The sequence below is a fragment of the Mercenaria mercenaria genome, chromosome 3 (assembly GCF_021730395.1).
Source record: "Mercenaria mercenaria strain notata chromosome 3, MADL_Memer_1, whole genome shotgun sequence".
Taxonomy (NCBI): domain Eukaryota; kingdom Metazoa; phylum Mollusca; class Bivalvia; order Venerida; family Veneridae; genus Mercenaria; species Mercenaria mercenaria.
In genome coordinates, this window is record NC_069363.1 from 86,551,840 (window position 1) to 86,572,062 (window position 20,223).

At 34.1% G+C, this 20,223-nt stretch overlaps 2 protein-coding genes across 2 annotated transcripts; both read right to left on the reverse strand.

The window, feature by feature from the left end:
* Positions 1-10,047: 10,047 nt before the first annotated feature.
* LOC128555761 (complement receptor type 2-like) lies at positions 10,048-15,812 on the reverse strand. Its single transcript, XM_053539163.1, has 6 exons — positions 15,649-15,812; positions 15,166-15,375; positions 13,402-14,403; positions 13,030-13,209; positions 10,804-10,983; positions 10,048-10,421 (listed from the first exon to the last, which is right to left on the reverse strand). Exons 3-6 carry the CDS (start codon positions 13,883-13,885, stop codon positions 10,321-10,323), a joined length of 945 nt encoding a protein of 314 aa, XP_053395138.1. The 5' UTR covers positions 13,886-14,403; positions 15,166-15,375; positions 15,649-15,812; the 3' UTR covers positions 10,048-10,320.
* Positions 15,813-16,743: 931 nt separating this feature from the next.
* Positions 16,744-20,019, reverse strand: LOC123523372 (uncharacterized). Its single transcript, XM_045301054.2, has 3 exons — positions 19,939-20,019; positions 18,992-19,094; positions 16,744-17,947 (listed from the first exon to the last, which is right to left on the reverse strand). The coding sequence occupies exons 1-3, from the start codon at positions 19,966-19,968 to the stop codon at positions 17,706-17,708; spliced, it is 375 nt and encodes a 124-aa protein (XP_045156989.2). The 5' UTR covers positions 19,969-20,019; the 3' UTR covers positions 16,744-17,705.
* Positions 20,020-20,223: the final 204 nt, after the last annotated feature.

The window sequence follows — 20,223 nt, forward strand, 5'->3', positions numbered from 1 at the left end:
TTAATTTTCTCCAACGTTTTTGCTAATGTAAAAGGAAGTAAGTAACAAGTTATATACTAGTGAAGTACTATTATGGTTCAGTGCGAAAATAATTGTAACTATGTATTATATACAGGTTACTGATATATATATTCTTTAACGTTTACTCATGTCTTAGTGATATACCTGGTTTTGAGTGTCAAATAGGAATAGCAAAGATCCAAGAACGCAGCTTGCCAAAAATAAAACACTATGTACAACAATGGATGACTGTATGAATTATAAACATTTACATAAAAATACATACAGTGTAGACAAAGGTTAAACATTTTACATAATATACAAAACACACAAACAGGAGCCCAGTGGGACAGGCCTTAGAATGGTCAGTGAAAAAAGCCACTCTGGAGTGTTTAAACCGGTGACTGCTGCGCACCAAGCCATTTAACTGTTAGGCATTACGAAGAAAGTATTTTTGCCAAGAAATCAAGCGATTTTTAAGTAACTCTTTTCATGTTTAAAATAACTATACAACATTCTAACATTCAAAGTCTGGAATCTACATGTCTGATATTTGTCTTGTTAATGACACAATTATATGCATGTTTATTAAGCAGGACACCTGATTTTTTTGTCTGAAATATAGACTTATTTCGCACACGATTGTTAAACACTGCATCCCACTGAATATTTAAAACTATTAAATGTAGTGCCCGCCTGCTTTGCAGAGTGCAGATCTACTGATCACAGAGTCATGAATTTTAACCCCGGGCGAGGCACATGTTCTCCGTGACGATTTGATAATAAATAACATCGTATCTGAAGTCTCTCCTCCACCTCTGTTTCACCCAGGAACACTGGTTAAGGTGTCCGCCTTTACATTAACTGAAACAATTGTTAAAAACTGTATACCACTAGAGATAGGTAGAGGTAAGTAATAAAAGGATAATTAAATACGGTACATTGCATTGCAATGATGCATTTTTGCCCTACGTAGATTGCGCATGCGCGAAAATTGTTTCCCGTTGCTAAGGAATTAGTACGGAGTAAAAAGGTCTATATATTCCTTTCTATGAATAACTTCTATTATTAATAGCGTTCCCGAATTCTTTTCTTCCTCAACTGCAATACAAACAAGTTCAACTTCAAAGCTAGGTTATAAATTTCAATCATCATGTTGCATTCCAACTAACTTGCTCAAAAACTATGATTTTAGTCTAGGCTCAGGAGATAGCCCGGCTTATAAGTCATTCGATCTTGCACTTTTAGTAGAGACAAGCCATGAACATAAAATGATTGAAGGTTATGTCAAATAGAAATCTGGATATGGAACGCTGACTTTTCACACCTTCTCTTATCAGGGGCAGACAACTCATATAAAGGATATCTTTAGCAAATTTCTTTTTAAATCGTCATATTTCGCTCAATTTTTAATAAAACCTTAAGATTTTGGGGATTTAAATGTTTTGTGTTATTATCTTTCTATTTACGGTATTAAAAGCAGGTTTACTCTCAAGTTTATTCATGCGCAAAGACTTCCGTTATTTTGATAAAAATGCTCTTAGTAATTATATTTTTTAATGAATCCTGACAAAATTGTTATATAATTTATCTTTATAGGAACGCAAAATTGAAATTATGTAAATAAATGATATATTTCAGAAAAAGACAAAATATTCATTGTGGTTTATAAACAGCTACCGGTCCTTCTTTTTTATTAAAATTACCGTAAAATGTTTGTAATATAATACTCATTTTTCAATATACAACACTAATTACACTTTTGTGACATTATCCGCGATCGAATATATCATTTTCCTGAAAAAATATCAGATAACGAAATTAAAAGGGAGGTAATCGGTAAATGAAAATAGATTGTGCATATTTGTTGCATTACTGAGATTAATGTGTTATTATAAATAGCCGCCGGTTTCTTTTTGCCACGCCGGTATTTGGCAAATTCAGCCCATATTTATACGCGCTTTACAAAAATGAAAATTGCCTTAAATTGTTACATTAACCCACCTATTTTAAAGTTAGTATGTTTTGATATGATATCATTACTAGTTTTTTTGTAAATCAGTACATGAAAATTACATTTGCCATGGCAAAAGCGGTTTTGCCATGGCAAATCGGTCTTTTGCCATGGCAAAATAATTTGGCCATGGCAAGAAAATTCGTGATTTTGCCATGGCAATTTTTTTTTTTCATTTTTCTTAAAAATTGATTATAACTATTTCCAAACGAATGTATTGGTAAAAATATGTTGTTTCATATCGATAACTCAGTTTTTTTTATTTTGCCATGGCAAAAACTGGCCATGGCAACTTTGCCATGGCAAGATTCTGCCATGGCAATTTTGCCATGGCAATTTTGCCATGGCAAGATTCTGCCATGGCAAGATTTTACCATGGTAAGTTTGCCATGGCAAGATTTTGCCATGGCAATTAATTTATTTTTTCAAATATTTTAAAGGAAGTTTGATAATTTTAGTGATTATGAAATACAATACTGGCAGGAAAAGAGAAGATTTTAGATTTCTTGTGTTGGCACATTTAAATCAGCAAGCACAGAATCTTGCTACATAGATTGTTTCACCATTACTGTGATAAATGCTGATTGATTTTCAGTGGCAAGAAGTAGTTTTTACATCCTTGTTTTCATGAATGAAAATGTGTGAAATGTATTTGTAATATGACATAACGGTCATCGTGTGCCATATATTTTTCTATTTAGAACAATACAAATATTACTTAAATTACAGAACATATCTATTCATCAAATAAGTAAGTTTCTTTCGTTTATGAAATACGATATTAGTTATTATCATAGTATCTTGATCTTTGATGTTATATATGACTCGAGAATTTTAGCAGGCTTGGATAATCTTTTTGTCATGGCAAAATAAAAAAAACTGAGTTATCGATATGAAACGACATATTTCTACCAATACATTCGTTTGGAAATAGTTAAAATCACTTTTAAGAAAAATGGAAAAAAAATTGCAATGGCAAAATCACGAATTTTCTTGCCATGGCCAAATTATTTTGCCATTGCAACACATTTTGCCATGGCAAAAGACCGATTTGCCATGGCAAAACCGCTTTTGCCATGGCAAATGTAATTTTCTCGTACTGATTTACAAAAAACTAGTGATGATATCATATCAAAACATACTTACTTTAAAATAGGTGGGTTAATGTAACAATTTAAGGCAATTTTCATTTTTGTAAAGCGCGTATAAATATAGGCTGAATTTGCCAAATACCGGCGTGGCAAAAAGAAACCGGCGGCTATTCATAATATTGGTTAATTACAAGTATCCAGGCACTTATGTATTTAGATTAAAAGGTTCGTGGTCTCAAAAAGAATAATTGAGTGGAATCATTCATGGCGATTTACCATTAAATAATTTGCACATTCTGACATAGCTAGATTTGGTTGAAAGTTAAACAAAGAAGAAAGCAGTCAATCTCTTTATATTTAAGAAATAAGAATTAATATCACGTGGGCGTAACTCGAGTGATACGCAACGGATGACAAACAATGAAGAGCAAATCACTAAATTTGATATATTATTTCGATTCTAACACGTTACGAAGTACTTTAAAGTACATCCTTGACGACATCATCAAATGCTAGTATTTGCCTATTTTCTGTTTTGTGTTGATTTCTTTTCCTGTGCGACTGGCGTAATAATTGTGACGTCAGGAAAATGTATTGATATATAAAAATACACAATAATCAGCGAGGAAAATGAATTCGATTGTGTTAAAATCTGCGATAAACAACGGTTGACGCGCGGACCGGTAAGACAGCATTATGAAGTCCATTATGACGTCAAATGGTGACATGACGTCCGGTTTATTACTACTTGGATAAATGAAATCCAGCAAAATTTTATCTAGAAATTTCAATGATCATGTAAGAATAAAAATAAAGAAGGCCGTCGAGTGGATTTTCACCTGATTTATCACAGTTCAGAGCTCAGATGCGCAGGAATTGAACCAAAATGTTTTAATATATCTAATTAGAATGCGATATTTTTAACAGCATGATTTATATAAAGTGATGGGTGTGATATTTTAAGTGAAATGTTTCTACAAATCTAACAAAGCTGTTTTACTCTTTGTAACGACATGATGTGTGTAACATTCTCTATATTTTTGCAAACTAACGTAATTAAAGATATACTAAAATGAACAGTACTAAGTCACGATTTATTTCTTACGTTATGCCTCGGTCACAAATCCAATCCGACCGCCGCCCGATGATCGGCCGACGTATTTTCTCGCTCATCGGACCAGCGGCCGGCCGATGATCGCACGGACATCGGGGCATTTTGGAGCATCGGGCGGCGGCCGGACAAATTTTAAGTCTCACTTAAAATTTTACCCGACGTCGGGTCCGGGAAGGAATCGAGTTGAGATCGGATGAAGATCGGACGATCATCGCACGGAGATCGCCCGGTGATCGCCCGACATTGGGGTCATTGTACATGCGCCGGGAAAAATCAAGGTATGGCTAAGCGACATTTAAATCGGCCGGCGACCGTCCGATCGCCGGACGGCCTCCGCCCGATGACTGACGGACGCCGGACGGTGCCCGTCAGGTGTCCGCCGTGAGACCGAAGGACTCCGATCAGCGCTTTGCGGATCACGTGGGTAGGTAGGTTCCGCCATGCATCTTCAGCTTTTCATTTCAAGTCAAGATGCCGAGAAGGAAAGTTGTTTCACGGCCAGACACACCCCCTCCAACAGCTGATCAGCCTGCGAAACAACACTATCAGGAGAACAACACTGGCCATAGAGGGGTCGTCGCTGAATCCAAGGCTTAACCCACCATCGCCTTTGACGTCGCTGTCGGGCTACAATTTCCTCCTCTGCTACCAAAGCAGTTACCGCAATGTTGAGGCGGTGTCTAGCTATTGCTAGCCTCTCCCTCAGCCTCGCTATTCTCTGCTGCCGGTTCATGAATCGATCACTGGTAATTTTCTGTCTGCGAATGAAAGACTGTGGGATTTATATATTATTTATATAAAATTTTCCAGACGGCGCGCAACAGTTACCTCGCGGAGTCCGGCCGACGCCCGGCCGACGCCCGCCAGATTGCCGTCCGGACAACGTACGATTCATTTAAATTTTCCGGCATCCTTGCGGCGCTCGGACGATACCCGGGCGATAGCCGGCCGATAATCGGCCGGCCGCCGTCCGATTAATAACCCGATGCTCCACCCAAAAGTTTTCCCGAACTGTCCGATTGCCGGCAGATGCCCGGCCGGCGCCCTTTTGTGCAAACTCATCGGACTGCGACCGGCTCCGACGTGTACAGTCCGTCCGATGCCTAGATATCGGCCGGCGGCCGGGTGATTTGTGACCAAGGTATTAATCAAACTGTATTTATATCTGACAAATTAACATTTTAGATTGAAAGAAAATTGACATCAGAACATAATTTAATCACACAAAGCATGAAAAAGTCTTACAGAGTTGTTATTGACCTATCATCCTAAAGGTCTATGGTCATAGTGTAAAATAAAAATCAGCTAAATATATTCGTGTTTTAAATGTTAAGAGGGGCTTATTTCGAACGCATCAATGTAGTACATACCAAAATGGAAACTGCTAATTTGCTATTTATATCATATAAGCACATTTTTTATTTGTCTTTCTTTAAAATTATTTACACTGATTCAGTTTTGCATTACTTTGACTGTTTTTATAGATAAACTTTTCAACTTACGGCATATATTTATACTAGCATGCATCATCATGAAAGTGTCTTATGACTAATGTCTAGTTTAATCACAAACGAATGACGACGCGACGTCTGTAAGCAATCGTACATCCAAACGTTCTGATAGTTCTAGCCCCGTTTTGGAAAGCCAATTAACTTCGGTAGAACTATTTATTTCATTTCATTTCATCAAATGCAATCGTTTTAGAGTACTAAGTTGTGTAAAAATGCTTATGTTCATCTTACATTCCCTTTCATTAATAAATTTGACTGTGGTTTAGTAGTTCACATCTGGGTATGAAACATATAAACGTGTTTAGCTTACAGAACGTTGGAGTCTTCATACGCGCTTTAAATAAAAAAAAAACATGTATTTCATTCCAAAATATAAATTTGTAAACCACGATGGTGATGTGTATCTTATAACTACTACTTGAAATATTCAGTCTAATTTTACATATTTTGGGAGTTTTAATGTGGTGTCACAATGCAGTTTTCCAACTGGTCACATCCGGTAACATACACATTTACTATACCGCAATTGTTCCACCTTTCCGTAAAAAAACAAAGACAAATATCAAACAGGGAATGCCACGTACCAAAATCGCAGCCTCCCCAAAACGAAACCTACAGCACGCAGACGTGCACACCACAAACACACACACACATACACGTGCACACACACAAAGCCAACAAACGAGGACAAAACGAACAAACAAAGGGACACACACACATACACGCGCACACACACAAAGCCTACACAAGAGGACAAAACGAACAAACAAAGGAACACAGTGGGGCACCGCCTTGGAACGGTCAGTGTAAGTCATAGTAATGGTACATAGGTTTATCGTTTATAATGCAGAAGCATTTTAACATATACTAATGAGGTAGCCTGTCCAGATTGTAATGTACTTTGTTGACTTATAAACATATGCAAAAGAGAGGAGTACATTTATAATATATTGTCTACAGTCATACGACTTACTAGCACAGTATATCATCTCACTGGTGAAATGCAGTTTGATATAAATATGTTAGATCAAAGTAGCCACACTATAAGAAAAAACATTAAGCAATCACACATTTTTTTCTCATTAATTTATATAATATAATAATGTACCTCTGACAGGTAAAACGCCCCAAAAATGTAATTTAGTAAGGAAATCATTTCAAACATGCGCAAATGTTCAGTTTTATTCATCAGTTAAAACGTATATTTGGATGAGTACCCCCCTCTTTGACATTTTACTAACAATATACTTTTCTAAATGAGTAAAAATATGTGCATGTACATTTTTGTAGTAATTTGAAAGGTATTTGAAAAAGTCTAAGTATGACGCTAGAAGATTTGGTAAGTGCATGTTGTCATACAGATTACAGCTGTATGTAACATCGCGGTACTAATAAAATCTCTCTGACCTATCCCTACAAATATTCTTTAATGGAATATTTCTTTCAGTTTCAGTTTTATATATGTTTCTTGCTTTTTAACAATTAGAAAGGGTCTGCTTTTCTTAGTATTTTATATGGCATCCCTTAGCCTAGCTCTGTTGCGAAACAGTCATGACATCAGCATCTACACTGTTCTTCATTATGTTGTATTAAGTAATAATCGCTGCAAAAGTAAAGAAAAGTATTTAATTCAAATTAAGATCTACGTATGAATTGATTATTACATAAATACGACGTTTAGTTGGTATACACAAGAAAGAAATATACAACATTTATAATGAGCAAAATATGAGGCATCTCTCCCGTATGTGTGGACAAGTTTAAAATGACCCTAAATGGCATTTATAGTCGGAATAATTCCAAAGCGATATAATCTAGTTATGAACACATGTTTCCTCTTTTCTATAACACTGTTTTATAAAAAAATATGTCTTTGTTTGAAAACAGGATGTAAAGTTTAAGAAATGTGATACGTCGTTTTAGATAATTTATCCCTGTTCTTACAAATTATTCCAAAAGTAATCTTTCTTTGATATTTCTTAAAATAATGTAACTTTGAGAAGCTCTACATAGCCCAATTGTTTTGTCACCAGATTATTAGAAATTTCGAAGTGGGTGATAAAATTTTAAACGTTGCTGAACATGATCAAATTAATTTTACGAATTCAATTGTCCTAAAGATGACGTCATAAAACAGTTTGCACAGGCTTTCATGGTTGTATGATTCGAGTGTTACATATTCAGAATTTATCTTCTGGTATTGTTCTTTAAGAAATATTATCTTTAGTCTCTACAAAAATGTGCAAGGTTCGGCCATATTTAACTTTATTCTAGTAGGTCTTTATTCCCAGTAGGTCTTTATTCACAGGTAAAATATTTAAATTGCAAATAAAGACAGTGTTTCTTTTTTCAGTCAGTCTCCATGCACAGGTGGTATTTAATACATGTTTTACTTCATGCCATCCTCGTGCCTGGCACCTCATCTGAAAGAAAAGTACCTAATATAATAGTAGAGTGGCTTCTAGTCGACATATATGTTAAGTTTAATAACACTTACTGTTGGATCGTCCGTTAAACATGAACGTTTGATAATTAACAAATGATATACATAGGTAATTACAAGGTAATAAGGTCCAAACAAAATGTAACATGCCCCATAAGATCTTAAATATTATATAGCACAGAAGTGAACCTTTAATTTTCTCACATAAGGGTGATTTTGAAAATGCTTCTACTATAATTATACATTCTTTTTAATCGCTGTTTTCTGTAATTAGCCGAGTCATGCTTAGAGGAAGATATGTCACTGTATGAATAATACCTTTTTATTCTTTTATAATATTTAAGCCTTACCTAAACGGCTACTCATATACTGAAAATGATATGCACCGATTAGATAGTAAGGGCATATTGTTTAAAACACAACAACATAATTTGAACATAAACAGAATCAATAGCATCATTTTATCAACCAGCAATCTCTAATATAATCTTAATTAACTAATTATGCTTCCTTTTTCCTTGAAAACGCGTTTCTTCTTTCAGTAAAGTAAAACTGATCAACCTATTGTTTGAAGCAGCAGATACTGATTTTAGAACTGTATACTTACCGCTACATCCATCACCTGTAACAAAAAATAGGTAAAACATCATTTAATAGAAAATCGTAGAAGTGCTGTTTTCTTCTTTTCCTTCTCTTACATGATGTTAGTACAAAAAGGCAATTTATATTTGATCAGTTATCATACAGACATTATAGCGGTTAGGAACATGTATATTTACATTTTAAGGTCGCGTATATAGTGAACATTGTAAAGAGTGGAATTATCAATAGTTTTAACAAGTATTATATTATTACAGTAGCAGAAACTTGCCTTGAAATACACACCCTGCCAGATGTTAATAAATGATGTAATACATAAGTTATATACCCTTAATAACGAGGTAATTTCAATGTACTTCAGATGTTTTAGTAACAGTAACTATGACATTTGATATTTCTGACCTATTAATTTGGAATTAAAAAGCTAATTCATAGTAAAACTGCAGACATATTGACTGACTGACTGACTGACAGAGGGAGATTGGGAGTGAAGACTACATGTTTTCAAAACCTGAACCATCTGCTAACTTATCACACTGACTAAATTATTAAAATGATTTCATTTTATCCTTATTCCATTTGTATTAGTGTGTGCACTCTTATATTCGGCAATTATGTATTTTTGGTTTCTTTAAACAACTTGAACGTTATAAATGACACGACCTGTCTGATTTAATACGACAGGAATTCAGAAAATCTGTGACTTAGTCGATTTCGTAGAAACTATTCAGGTAAAAGAATGGTTTTTCATGGACTTTTTGGGCGTTTCAAATGCCATGTACGTCGAAAGTTACAATTGGGTTTGATATAGCTGAGTTACAAGCGTTTTAACACACCGCAGTCGTATACCTCGATGTTACTTTGTCGTTGGTTCAAATTCCCAGTGCACACGGCAAATCTGTTACTGGAAACTTCTACAGTGACAGGATTAGTCAGTTAGAAAACACGTTTAACGTCGCCTACAGACTATTGTTTGGGGCATCTGCTTTATTCGTGACTATGCATCTACACAATATTGCACAGCAGTATTTACAGGACCAGCAGGTCAAGCGATTGTTGCACCCTCCATATTTGCCCGACTTAAGAACCTTTGATATTCTTCCCTTTAATTTGGTGAAAAATATATTTCCAGAAGCGGAGAACTCAACTCCTGTTACAGTAACAAGTAATAACATTTTAATCTGATCTTGTTATTCATTCATAATTATTAGCCCATTTATGCAAATTGCATATCACTTACTTGCATGTGACGTACTAACTGTACATGAAAACGTAACTGTTGGTTCGGGTTTCGAGTCTTTTTGTTGTATTTTTCTCCTACAAGCAGTATCATGAACATCTTTATGTAAATATATAAGTTTCAATTGATATAATTATGTTGTCATTGTATATGTGTAGATAATTTGTGTTGATTTAAAGCGTACACTCGTATCAATTCGAACATATACAACGCGTTTGATAATTATCATATGTACAAAAATGTAAGAAGATGTCTCAAATTTCATTAGGATATTTCATTATGCTACTCATAAAACATAACGTAAAACCTACCTTCTATAGACTAATACCAATATTATCACAGACACAAAAACAACTACAACCACAACAACTATCACAACTACATATCCGCTAGAGGTGTCAGATACAGCTGAAGAAAATATGAACAACGTTACGTTACGTTATGGACAACATTTTGTTAACGACTGTACTTGCAAAATAAGGTTGACCTCACAATACTACATTGATAATAGCATGCTATGTAAAAAAAGGGGGAAAAAATGTACATATGTAAATCGTGTAAAACAAATCAATAAGAAATCATACAAAACTAAGCAAAACAACAGCAAATCCAGCCTTATTGTCGTTTGATCAACAAAGTTAGTGGTATGAGCAACAACAGCCCCCTCTCCACCCCCCCCTCCCCCCCACCCCCATCCCCGATAATGCTTACTCAGAATTTTACGAGTAAAGAAATGTCATAACCAAATTTCTGATATAGTACTATAACAAACATTTCACGAAACACTTACCTTGGCACACTGGCGTAATGTTCCATTGAAAGTTTTCTTCACAGGCAATAGTGTCTTTCGAGGCTGCTGCCGTAAATCCCTTGTCGCAAGTAAATTGAAGTGTTGTCCCTACCTCAAACTTTGTAGACAGTACATTTATAAATTTGCCATTCGTAATGTTTGGTATTATGCAAAGGGAATCTGTAATTGATATTTTGATTGTTATAATCTACTTTAAATTCGACAAAGGCAATTACAATATAGAAGAGCTCAAAGTAATTTACTGCATAAAATCAAATAAAAATATATAGTTTGACATTTTATATGAATTATATAAATGTTTCCTTAGTCTAGTTTGCGTCATAGCGGAAGGATTCATTTCAAAACTTAAAATGAAATGTCATATTATATGATAATTATATAACTACTAGGTTTAACAACAACAACAACAAAAACATCAGTATCTATTAGCAAATATATACAATATTGTCGCCTGCCTTTGGTTAATAATCATAAAACACATGTATAAACAATAATGATGTGAAAATCCATGACATATTATTTTAGGTTCTATGTTTACTTGATAAACAAATATGTTATTTATAATTTTTTCCATTGGTATAAACACGTCACATAATAATGATGAAAAGTCGTATTGTTTCGTTGTCGGAACAAAACCACGTTTAGACCTCCAACTGTGAAGTCATGACTTTCTTACGTCATAACAATATGACGCTATACACAATTTACTGGGGAAAATGACCAACCGCTGTAAATGTTTGCATTTGATTTTTCTGTATCCTAACACCCTTCAGAATTTCATAGTAAACAATTGTTGCATTTTTGGTTCGGTCAATATGAGGATTTATCGACCTAACTCAAGGGCAATAACTTATAATATCTGTATGAAAATACATTTATCCTACCACTAGGCATTTATAAGGCTGATATCTGCCTGCCATGTTAACTTGGAGTTTATTCAGTCAGTAGAGGTTTATACGGTCAATACAACTGACGTACTACTTTTTTCAAGTATTTGTTCTATAGGCAGTGTAAATCTGGCCAAGAGTTCGAAGGTTATGAGAACAGCCGCGGTAAACAAAGCAAAAACTAGTTTTACTCTAAACTAGTATACCTCAATACGGAATGGTACGGTGACGGTTTTTTAAGTCTGAGTGAATCGAACTTGACTTTGAGTATTGTGGCGTTTTCACATTTCTAGTTAGAAATTTATATATATTACCAGTTTCAAACAGTCGTCTATTGTAATTATCAGATCTAAACCATTCAGTGGTGGAAGGAATTTCATTTTTACTTAAATACATCCAATATCTTAATTTTTATATATTTACTTCCAATGTATAAAATCCTCATCGAATGCTTTTAACTTTACTAAATATATAAATCAATTTTGCATACAGAGCTATATTCATAATTGAATTGTCATGCAGTAATAGATGAGAGTTAAAAGATAAACAGCCAGTTTTTAGTGGTAGTCAAATTTATACTGGTTTTTCTTTACATATATAAAGTATGTACTTTTTTAAACCTAGTGCATAGTACTGTTGATACACATACATTTGTTAACTTTATGTTTACATAAACTAAATGAAGTAATAAATATGGGGAAATTTAGGTCTTATATACCTTTATCATGCAAATAATAAAACAAATGCAATGGGCCCATGAATATCCCCTTTTCCAACATTCTTATGCAGCTACAGAAATGTATTCGATGTTCCTAAATTACAGCTATGAAATGCAAACATAACTCATACTTAGATAATAATTGATTTATCTCTCCTTTTCTCACTTAATTTTACATTCACTTTATAACATTCTTATTACTGAATAGAATCTTATTAAACTGACTATGCAAGAAATGTAAGTCACTTATAAGTGTTTCATACTTCATTCTGTCATGTCCTATAAACTTATGTTGTTACAATTCTTGTGTCGAATCAAATTTGGGGAGCATACATTTTGATATGATAGGGTGATTATTTCAATGTTATCATAGGGAGGTATGTAGCCCTATGTTCCAAAAAAGTATATTTTGCTAAGAGTTACCGTTCTTTAAATTGCTTTCTCTCGCGTTCATGTGTATTTGTGTACCAGAGAAAAAATTCCAATGCGATGAGATTCTATTGCATAAGCTAGCGTCGTTATATTGAAACGGACTTTCTTCTCTTGTACATTCGACACAGGGGAAATATTCTATGATCGTATATACTACATGTACAATACCTTGACAAACCGGTTTGGAACTCCATTGATGATTTTGTTGACATGTTATAGTATCGTTAGTCGATCCTGTTGTAAATCCAGGGTAGCAAGTAAAACGAAGTGTTGTTCCTAACGCAAACTGTGTAGAAAGCACATTTATGAACTGGCCATTTTCCACGACTGGTAATACGCACATTGGTTCTGCAAATTGTATCTATAGACCGTCAGATCTTTTGAAAAGTCATATTATCAACTCCGTTTTAATCTAGGGTACACACAAACAACTGCAAACTGTTGGCAATCGTGAAAAAATAGCAATATGTAATTCTTATTTTCTGACAACAATAATTTTAATAATAAAATGATAAAATAAATTTAAATGAAATAACCTACCACAGACAGCAGGAGAACTGTCCCAGACCGCGTTTTCATTACATCGTCTGTCTTTGTAGTTGTCAGATAGTTTGTACGTCTCATTACATATAGCCATGAGCGTCGTATTATACGACATTCCACGTGCTGTTGGGCTATTTGATGCTTGATAATATCCTTTTTCAAGAAACAAAGGCCATTTGCACATTATGGGAACACAAACAGGCTTCTCGCCGTCCCACAGTCCTGATGATGTACATTGTCGAGTACTATTTGGTGATTTTAACATGAACTTTTTCTCACAAACTGCTTCAATCTCTGCAGAAAAGTCAAGTTTACCTGTAAGATAGGACGTAAGTGTATTTCTCTCCGTGGTATTATAATCACTTGTTACATAATGACCATTGTCAAACTTTCCTGGAAAGTCACAAGTAACAACAATGCAATATGGATCTATACCACTCCATGTTTTATCACTTTCACATGTTCGATTTGCCTGACCCATTACAGTATATCCTATTTTACAAGATACTTTCAGCACTGTGTTGTAATCAAATGTCGTTTTCTGGACTATTTGATTGTCGTTTTGAAAAGTATAAAACGCATTAGTGACATTTGGAGGATTAGAGCATTGCACAGGTGTACATGTTGTTTCCGGGTTACTCCAGGTCTTGTCACTATTGCATATTCTTTTCTGGAAGTGATTGCTCACGTAACCCGTATCACATAATCCTATTACTTCTGCCAAGTATGGCAATCTTGAAATTGAAACGTTTTCAATTTCTGTGTGTCCATTTAAACTGTAATATCCATGATCAGGTTTCCTTGGTAGTAAACAATAAACACGTTGGCAAGTCGGAATTGGACTTTCCCATTTGCCATCATTCAGGCAATGAATAGTGTCCGTCTTGAGAGTTTCATAACCGACGTTACAGATGATTTTTAATGAGTCATTTACTTCATATAACAACTGATCCGGAAGCACGTGGCCATTGCTAGGTTTTGGGATTGGTACACACGCCTCTGAAAGGTATTATGAAACATATTTGATAGATATAACAAATGCAAAAGGAAAAAGAAAAAAAACAGGATGACAAATTTATTTTATGTTTTTTTACCAAAGAATATTACGTATCAATATATATTACGTATTTAATTATAATAAATGCAAAAGGAACAACAGCAAGACAAATTGATATTAAGTTTATTACCCAAGAATATGCGTATCATTATCTATTAGGTAGTTAATGAGCAGTATAGATCAGCTCACGCGGAAAGCCGTAGTACTCGTTTTGGTCAACCTCCGAGGATCGAGTAGAAAGGGTTTCCGCTTGAGCTGATCTGTAATACGTGTGTACATTTATGTTGTAAATATTAAAGTCAGTCTTGAAACGAAAATAACTCAGCTTTATCATAATTAATCAGAGAAGTATCTGTCTGTGGTGACTTCAAATCAGTGAGTTGGCTCGAAATCTCGTTTTTGCATGTAGAATTCTTTGTGAGGAAGCTATTTAGATCGATGCCCAGATGCTCGCTTGTGCCTACCGGAGGAGCACAGAGGTTCTGCCATTGAAAGTTGCTATATTGTGTTAAATTGTGGTGTGATAATTAACCTAACAAAAGCAAATAAATTCAATAAACAAGGTACATATGACTCTTTATTTCAAATAGTCCTAATATCAGTCACTGTTTTCAACACTGTTTTGGTAAGTTTGAACAATTATGTCATGCTTATTTACTAGAAACCATGACGAAATACATCTTCTACTATAAGGTAATACATACCAACACATTCAGGAACAGGATAATCATATTTGCCTGTTGCCAGACACTGAAAACGTGGTGGTCCATCGGGGTGGAGATTTTCTTTACAATGTACTTTAATGATTGTACCGACAGTATACTCATGACCAATAACCCTGCCAGAGTTGTTGTATATCTGCGTTTGACCGTTTGTAACGTTTGCTTGTCTTTCATCGCACGCAGGACGTGGAACTCAAATGAGATTATATACATTTTATTATAACGAAATATCTTACATACAGAATTAACGAATATAGTAGTAACAACTGTTGTCTTTATCAAATGTAGTCATAGTGATTCACAACAAATAGGTTTCACACAACCACCCGTTTACCACTCTGTCACCACCGCACTCCAACATATGTTGGCACGCAAACATGTATATACAACACGATCATATGCTTAGCATACAAACTAAAATGGAAATGAATTCTACCATTTCAAAGATAATAATTATATTTGTACCTGCGTAAATTTTAACTTCGCATAAAGTTAAGTAATAATTCCCTCCGTCTGAATGACCATGTTGTTTTGGAAGTAGTATTGTTATAGTAGAAAAGGTACGCAACCCATCAAGTTTAAAAGTAAATATATCTTTGTTGTGTTCGTCAGTGCCTGAACTGTTGTGAATCCATATATCTGGAAATTCTTTAATCGAACTTTCACGTCTGTAATTAGAAATTGCCTGGGAAGATGTTGTACAACATTTTATTAGGTTTGTTATTCAATCAATACTTGAAACTTAAGCATTATAAGTCAATAACTAGTCGTATATATTAAGAAAGGAGGCGTATAAAATAAATCAACAATTAGAAATAGACCGTATACTTCTTTTAACGGCCATTTAACAAACGTTCAAATGTCTGTACAAAACAGAAAATGTAAAATAAAAGATACGCCTCAAGATTTAGTACTATATTGGAAATTATTGTATTCTATTTACAATTTTAGATAAGTTAAGGACGCTCGCTGCAGTTTCGTATTTTTTTTTTTTTTTCTCAATAATAGATTTTGATGAAATGTTTTGTATTAAAAGATCTTGTTATGATGTATTGAAAATGAAATAAAAATACTAGGTCACCAGCTTTGTTTCTATTTAATTTGTCCCTAGATATGGTGCTATTTTTAACATTTTTCAAAATTTCTATAATCCTAAAATATATTTCAGTAAAGTACAATAATCAGCATAAATTTGATATCTAAGCATTTTTATAACGGAAAACAATATATCTATTTGAAACATGCTCAGAGAAATCAAAAGAAAATGATTTTGAAAAGAAAAGAATACTTGTTCAGCAGACCCAAGGGCTATTTTTGCATATTTTTCTCAATTTTAAGTTGGTACTTCGGCTATTTTATCGAGTTTCACATAATAGAAATTAATCAAACTCTGCATATACCTTTGGTTATGTCTACCTAATCTAAAACAAAAAGAAAATTGATAGGTCACCATATTAGATTTCGCTTAAATCAAATTACAACGAGGTGGGGTGTGGCGGGCATTTATACAACGCAGGTTGGTACGAAATACTCTTTCAGTGTTTGAGCAAATAACATATAACAATAAGATATATCAAATTATCAAACGGAAGATTTCTTAATAAGCGGATTTTAAGGTGTTTCTGAAGCATTTTGATGTCATAGAACGATAAAGTTTCCGCCTTTCTCCGAACAAAACCTATAGTTTACGAACACGGATGTACGGTATGGGTACGGTACTGGATTAGAAACAGCTGTGACTCAATGCAGAGCTGAGTGCCGGTAAAAATAACAGACTCCAGTATATGTCGGATTGAAGCAATTTGAACTAAAAGTACTTTAAATGTATATATTTTGTAACCATGGTGATACTTACCCTAACCTTTAGTCAGTATATTATACATATAATACATTAAATGCATGCGAACATACCATAATTTGCGAATTTTTGCCGTACGCGACATTAGATAATCACTTCCGGGCATGCGCAGAAGACCGCTCAACTCAGCAATGAGCTACATCGATTAGAATCACAACCAAATTGGCACGGTGTTGTGGTAAATATCAACCAATCTGGAAAAACTGTAGCGAGCGCCTTTAAGATAAAGTTTTAGTGATTTTTACGAAATATTTTTAATGTAAATAACGAATACATCCATATTACTAGTGAATATATACATGTATAACGCTCTCTCCTGTATTAATTAAGCAGGACAATACATGACATGTCATTCAAAATAATATTCATTAAAGATGTGTGCTATTTTATAGACATTATTACATGCCATTTTAACCAGACAACCTGAATATCAGTTTATTTCGTTTTCACCAATTCTAAATACTGCTTCAGTTAAAGCACGCACACACTTACAAATGTGATAAAATCTCGTTTGGGGATGAAATTAATTTTAGAAATCTATGTGTGAGGCCTGCAGTAAAGTAAAAATAAAAACGATATCGCAACATATTGTAATATTACCGTGGTCATATAGATTCATAAATATAAGTTACTTAATAGCTGAAATATCAAACATTGTGACAAGTTACTTCCCATCTCTGTTGTAGATAACAATTCCAGTCACATTTACTGATTTTCCGAGGTCCACCGTCCATGATGCATCGACGCTTGTATTACCGATTGTGTGACTGCAGCTACCGTGTTTAAAATACCCGTCTGTATTTCCATCAACAGCTAAACTTGCGGGATAACACTTATGAGATTGATCATCGTCACAGTATGTTTCAGGTAGTTGGCTGACATTTTTGTGGAATGCTATATTTTGACCTGGAAATAAACGACCAATATAACATTCATGCTTGCCTAAACGGAAATTGCAAACCGGCGACATATTGATTTGACTATTAAGGTTATTGAATAAAAGTCGCGTAAGAACGACTTGTTATATTCTGTAATGTATTGAAACTGTTCATCCTTCTAGATTTTGTGTCAGATCTGTAACTTTGGTATCCATGCAGGGATTTAAAATAAATTATAAGCATAGCGTGGTGAGGTGTCGTATAAAATGTCTATAAATCTTTCCCTCTTTCTTTTTGAATTATCTTCCTTTAATGACTTTGCGGATTTCGTGTCCACTCTGTAACATTTTCATTCATGGATGATTTTCAAGCACATGTCGCCAAAAATCAGTATGACATGATGATGTGTGGCATGCAAGAACCATAATTATATTCTCCCTATGTTTTGACTAATCACACATTATTTAAAATTCTTGTCCTGGTCATAACTCTAAAACTACTGTAGGGTATTCATGGAAATTGCATACTACAATAAAAGACGACATTTAGAGGAAGTACAATGTATAAAGACCATAACTCCAGGCTAATTATTTAAGTTATCTCACTTTATTGATGTATTATACAGGCCTATCTGCAGAAGTACTGAATGTATCATAAAAACATTTGATGAAAGTGATATATTGTAGATCGATATACACTTTTGTGTGTTACTGTCATCATTGGTTTAAGATTTGTTTGCAAATCAAATCAGTATTTAATAGAGTTCTATATACAGTAATATGTTAAAACCATGACCAAATAGTTACCTTGATATTACATATCATTTAACACTTACATTCAAATGAAGCAGTTTGGTGCGCTTGCGCGTTTCCAAAAGTAGTCTTTGGTGTTCCTTTTCGAATATCATATAAACATTCTCTTCTCGGGAAGTGAGAAGAAATAATCTATATATGAGGAGATATTATCTCCAGGTCAGTTATATTTCAACATCCTAATCACGCTGTTTTTACAAACAATCCCAATTAGAAATTATGTTAATTTTTCAAATAGTAACCGACAAAAAAAGTGTTACCGTCAAAGTGCCAGTCGTTGCTTGTACTTGCGGCCAGGCCAGTGACACAAATACAAACCACTAGTAAAGCTGACTGTAAAAGTAAATCAGCAACCTTCAGGTCCTGTAAAATATTATTTAATTACAACAGATATATCGACTGCAAAACAAGAACATTGGGCTTCCATGCGGAGATCGATTAGGTGCTAAACGTATATAGACTTTCTACTTGCTAGCTTTGCGGATGGCTATCTGAATTCAAAGTTTTCAGCCATCTGTTGATATTATAGGCAAAGAACACTACTGCAAAATAAAGAGGATATACTTAACAAATGGCTCCATGTTTTGAAAAAGGACTGTCAGAGTGAAAAAGCAAACAATCTGTTTGAGGTATTGTAATGGCAGATTGCATCATTGTAAAATTAAAGAGCACTAACGTTTCTTTGATATTACACATTCTTATCTATAATTGAAATTGATACATAGCCTTTTCTATTTTCCCACGTTAATCATATATTAAAAAGCATATATACATATGCTAACATAAGTGTAACTGTGATTTAATTCAACAAAAATGATTTAATTGTTCGCCCGCTTAGCTCAGTTGGAAAGGCGCAGATCTGCAAATTGCAGGGTTATGAGTTCGATCCACGGGCGAGGCATATGTTCTTTGTGACGACACATAAAGATATTATGTCTGAAATCATCTCTCCTGCACCGTTGATTCATGTGAAGAAGTTGGCAGTTACTTGAATGTTTTTTAAGTTAATATTGTTACAAATGGTTATGTAAACTGAGTAAAATACTGTTGAAAATCGCTGCTAATCCAAAACAAATTACTCTGTGCATATGTATTCACTGTAAAATATCAAGTCATATAAACTTATTTCATGGTGAATTATTATATTGTTATTTTTCAAGAATCTATACGAAATATTCTATCAAACAAATATCTTTAAAAAGCATACCATTTCTTCAACAAATCCAGGAATAAACATATATTGTCAGTCCATATTCTCTGCGCTCTAAAGATGTATCATTTATCTGACATAGCTGCGTACTTTTGCATATAAGAGCTATTATATCAATATGAATATGATACAATAGATAACTTAAACTACCGGTCATTATTTTAAGATTTCAACATTTACTTCAGTTAATGCAAGTACATTCTGAAGTGTCTTGATAAAGGAAATGACATTTGAAACGAAAACGTGAGACTATATATTTACGATTTTTTGTCACTAAATAAT